A 4128-nucleotide genomic window follows, 5' to 3' on the forward strand; every position below is an offset into this window, starting at 1 on the left:
CAGAGAGGTAACAAATGAGTATTCCTTTAGTAAAACTAAAATCATTATTATGTGGAATGATTTTGTCATTGGTGAAGAAATTATTCTTTTTTCTTCAAAAATTTTTTAATGTTTTTTTTTTATTTTTTGAGGGAGAAGAGACAGAGACGAAACATAAGTGGGGGGGGGGGAGGCGAGAGACAAAAGGAGAGACACAAATCTGAAACAGGCTCCAGGCTCTGAGCTATCAGCACACAGCCCAATGTGGGGCTCGAACTCGGGAACCAGGAACCTGAGCCGAAGTCAGATGCTTAACCAACTGAGCCACCCAGGTGCCCCTGTGAAGAAATTATTCTTAAGAAATCCAGGCACTTCCATGAGACAAATGAGAACTCCTAATTTTCTCATATCACAGCTTGCAAATCGATTTAGAAATAAAAGAAAAAGATGACGGGGAAAATGTTGGATCACAGAGAGGGAAAAACTTAAAATGAGGAACTAAATTGTACTGAGTGGTTGAAAAAATAAAAATTCCGGGAAATAAATGAGAGAAACAAACTCTATGTCTACAATCTGCTTAAAAAAACGAAACGCAATTTCTGACGCTAAGACCTTGAGGCTTGCAATCCTGGGAAATTCTTCAACCGCAGGACAATTGGACCTTTTCTAACTGCCATCGCAGAGAATCTCTTCAGAGCCCTCTTTATATCTCTGTTCCTCAGGCTGTAGATGAAGGGGTTCAGCATGGGCGTGACCACCGTGTACATCACCGAGGCTGTGGCACTTGAGTCGGAGCTCTGGGTAGAAGCAGAGCTGAGGTACACTCCCAGGCCAGTACAATAAAATAGAGAGACAACCGAGAGGTGAGATGCACAGGTGGAAAATGCCTTATACTTGCCCAGAGCTGATGAAATCCCACGTATGGAGGAAACTATCTTGGAGTAAGAGTAAAGGATCCCAACGAAAGGACCGCCACCCACTAGGATAGCTGCAAAATACATCACCAAGTTATTAAGAAAGGTGTCAGAACAGGCAAGTTGGATCATCTGATTGAGTTCACAGAAAAAGTGGGGGATTTCCAAGCCTGTACAGAAGGACAGGCGCAACACCATTGAAGTTTGCAACAAGGAATGCAGGACACTCGTGATCCAGGACATCAGGACCAGCAGTGCACAGAGCCGGGGGTTCATGATGACCGTGTAGTGTAAGGGGTGACAGATGGCCACAAACGTGTCATAGGCCATAATGGCCAGGAGGCAGATGTCCAATCCTGAAAAGATTATGAAAAAGTTCACCTGTGTGATGCAGTCCTCATAGGTTATGACTTTGCTCTGTGTCTGGATGTTCCAGAGCATCTTCGGGACGGTGGTGGAGGTGATGCAGATGTCTACAAAGGACAGGTTGGCCAGGAAGAAGTACATGGGCATGTGGAGGCGGGAGTCAGAGCTGACGGCCAGGATGATGAGCAGGTTGCCAAACACAGTGATCAGGTACATGGAGAGGAAAAGCTCAAATACGAGGGGCTGCAGATCTGGACCCTCTGAAAACCCCAGAAGCAGAAATTCTGATGTTTGTGTATCATTTCCTGGTTCCATGAGGTTGCACTGACCACGAGGAAAGATGATGGGAGACATCATTAATTTTCACATGAACAGTATCACTCACATTGTTGCAATGCTACGACTTGTATTTTGCTGTCAAGAAGTTGTAGTGAGGGTCAAACATATTCCAGGCATTGTTGAGGCAATGAGTCCGGGAAAATCAAAAGCCAGTATAATCCAGTGATGGAGAATGAACAGAAGGAAATCAAAATATCAATAGGACACCAGAGGGTGTCAAGTGCTGTGAAGAGAACAAGAGTAGGTGTAAAGGAAAGTGTGGATACAAGTGTTATTTTGTAATTGGTGTTCAGTCAAGAACAGTGAACAAGGCGACATCTGAACGGAGACCTCAGGGAAAGGAAGGCAGGAGCCACGAGCATGTCTGGGGAAGTGTGTGCTGGCTGAGGGAATGGCCTCTGCTAAGGCCCCGAGGATGATCCTACTTTGAGCTATTTGGGTCCCAAACAGGAAGCATGTGTAGGAAGGGGAGTAAACAGGAGGGGAATCAGAGATGGTGTCAGGCAGTTTCAAGGAAATGGGCGCTGCTGGTTAACCCTCAAGAAAACAGAGTCACTCACCCACACTATGTACTGCTTGTCTTTTAGACTCTACTTGCAAAGTCTCCTGTCAATTGACATCGAGCCCTCCTGAGTACTGTGTGTTGATTGAGTTCTGGCTTCTGTATTCACCTCAGAATATATTAGACCGTGTACCCCTGCTCTGAGGATGAATCCCACTCCAAAAAGCACGCGCACACACACACACACACACCACAAATCATTGTTTCTCTGGCTGTGTTCTTACCATGACTTCTCATTCCAGCCACCGTGATTAAGTTTGGAGGGAGTATAACTCAAGCTGGCCAGATCCATAATCATTCCCGCAAACAATGTAAAATGTTACCTGAATTCCAATGAACAAGCTTCCCGTGAAGAAATAACATTGACAAGTGAGAGTGGCATGTTCATTTTCTTTCCTGTATTTGAAGTTTTTAACGTTTATTTATTATTGAGAGAGAGAGAGAGAGAGAGACAGAGCGTGAGTGGGGGAGGGGAGGAGAGACAGGGAGACAGAGAATATGCAGCAGGCTCCAGGCTCCAAGCTGTCAGCACAGTGCCCGACGCGGGGCTATAACTCGCAGACCGCGAGATCATGACCTGAGCCGAAGTCAGATGCACACCCATCAGCCTTTTGTAATACAGAAAATCCCATGCAGGCTCCACGCTCGGCATGGAGACTGATGCATGGTTTGATCTCACGAACCATGAGATCATGACCTGAGTCGAAAGCAAGAGTCAGATGCTCAACGGGCTGAGCCACCCAGGCACCACTGTATTCCAATTTAGTTGGTGAAGGTTGTTTCCTAAAGGATGGCAAAGGTGGCTATCCATCTGAAAGAAAATAAAGTTTCCCTAGTACACACATCTTAAACAATTCAGAGGGATTAGAGATCTTGAAGTAAATGGAAACAGTACATTTTCAGTGAACGTGCATAAAAACGCAGATACAAACCACAGGTGAGCAAAATCATTGTAATTAAGGCAGGAAAATTGGAAGTAAGAAGATAAATATATTTAGCTACATAAAATTTAAATCATTTTGTGGACATAATATCCAACCCAAGGCATTAAACGGCAATCCGTGAACTTCATGTGAAATGCTGCTACTGAGGAATAGGCATAGACTTTATGGACATATAATAACAATAGACATGTAACAATGAACCTGGTGATCAAATATGTACATATTGGCTCAAATTCAGTAACGGTTGAAGAAAACAAGATCTCTCGAGCTGACTGTGTTGAAATTTTTAAACAGGTAGAAAAAAGAGATTCTCTAATTTTTCTGGGAGGAGTGTGAACCACTGCGATGTTGAGAAAACAACTGAAGACAGCGACAAATGTGAAAACACAGATATGCTTTCACTCAGAGATTCTAAGTCCCGACACCCTTGACGTTCTGATACAGACTGGTCTCTGTGCTGTGTGTCCTGGGCTTTGAACATGTTTAGAGCATCCCTGGCCCTTCCTGAGCCCCCCCCCCCACCATGTGACACCCAAATAAGTCGTGTCCCCCTGAGGGACAGTATTGCCTCCAGTGGAGAACCAGATTTTTCACATAACAATCTCAAAATATTTTTGCAGAATTGTTATAATAGCAATGCATCGAGAAAAGCTAGGAAAAGCTTTCGAAGTGTGAGTAGCACAGCCGTATCATGAGATATTATGCAGACATTGAAATAAAGAATCAGCATTTCCCTAGTCGGTTGGAGACAAGTCCATGAGGTAGTTTTGAGGAAGAAGGAAGAGTGGACGCAGGTCAAGAAAAGACTACCCTAAAACCTAAAGAGCGTTTATGTTGTCCACAGGCCGCCATTCATTCATCCGTCTGGTTATGAATGTGTATGTGCGCCTAAGATAGCAAGAGAAGCTTTATGAGAACTGAAAGAATAAAGACTTCCAGGAGGAGTGAAATTAGGGCAAGTTTCAAAACAACTGTGTGAAACAAAATTATGTGAGACTCTAAAACCGATGTACAAAAGGCATAA

General features: G+C 44.1%; 1 protein-coding gene across 1 annotated transcript; it reads right to left on the reverse strand.

Annotated features, from left to right (window-relative positions):
* Nucleotides 1-584: 584 nt before the first annotated feature.
* On the reverse strand, nt 585-1616 carry LOC125160155 (olfactory receptor-like protein OLF4). The gene has a single exon (XM_047848809.1). It carries the CDS (start codon nt 1614-1616, stop codon nt 585-587), a length of 1032 nt encoding a protein of 343 aa, XP_047704765.1.
* Nucleotides 1617-4128: the final 2512 nt, after the last annotated feature.

The sequence above is a fragment of the Prionailurus viverrinus genome, chromosome A2, assembly GCF_022837055.1.
Source record: "Prionailurus viverrinus isolate Anna chromosome A2, UM_Priviv_1.0, whole genome shotgun sequence".
In the NCBI taxonomy this organism is placed as follows: Eukaryota; Metazoa; Chordata; class Mammalia; order Carnivora; family Felidae; genus Prionailurus; species Prionailurus viverrinus.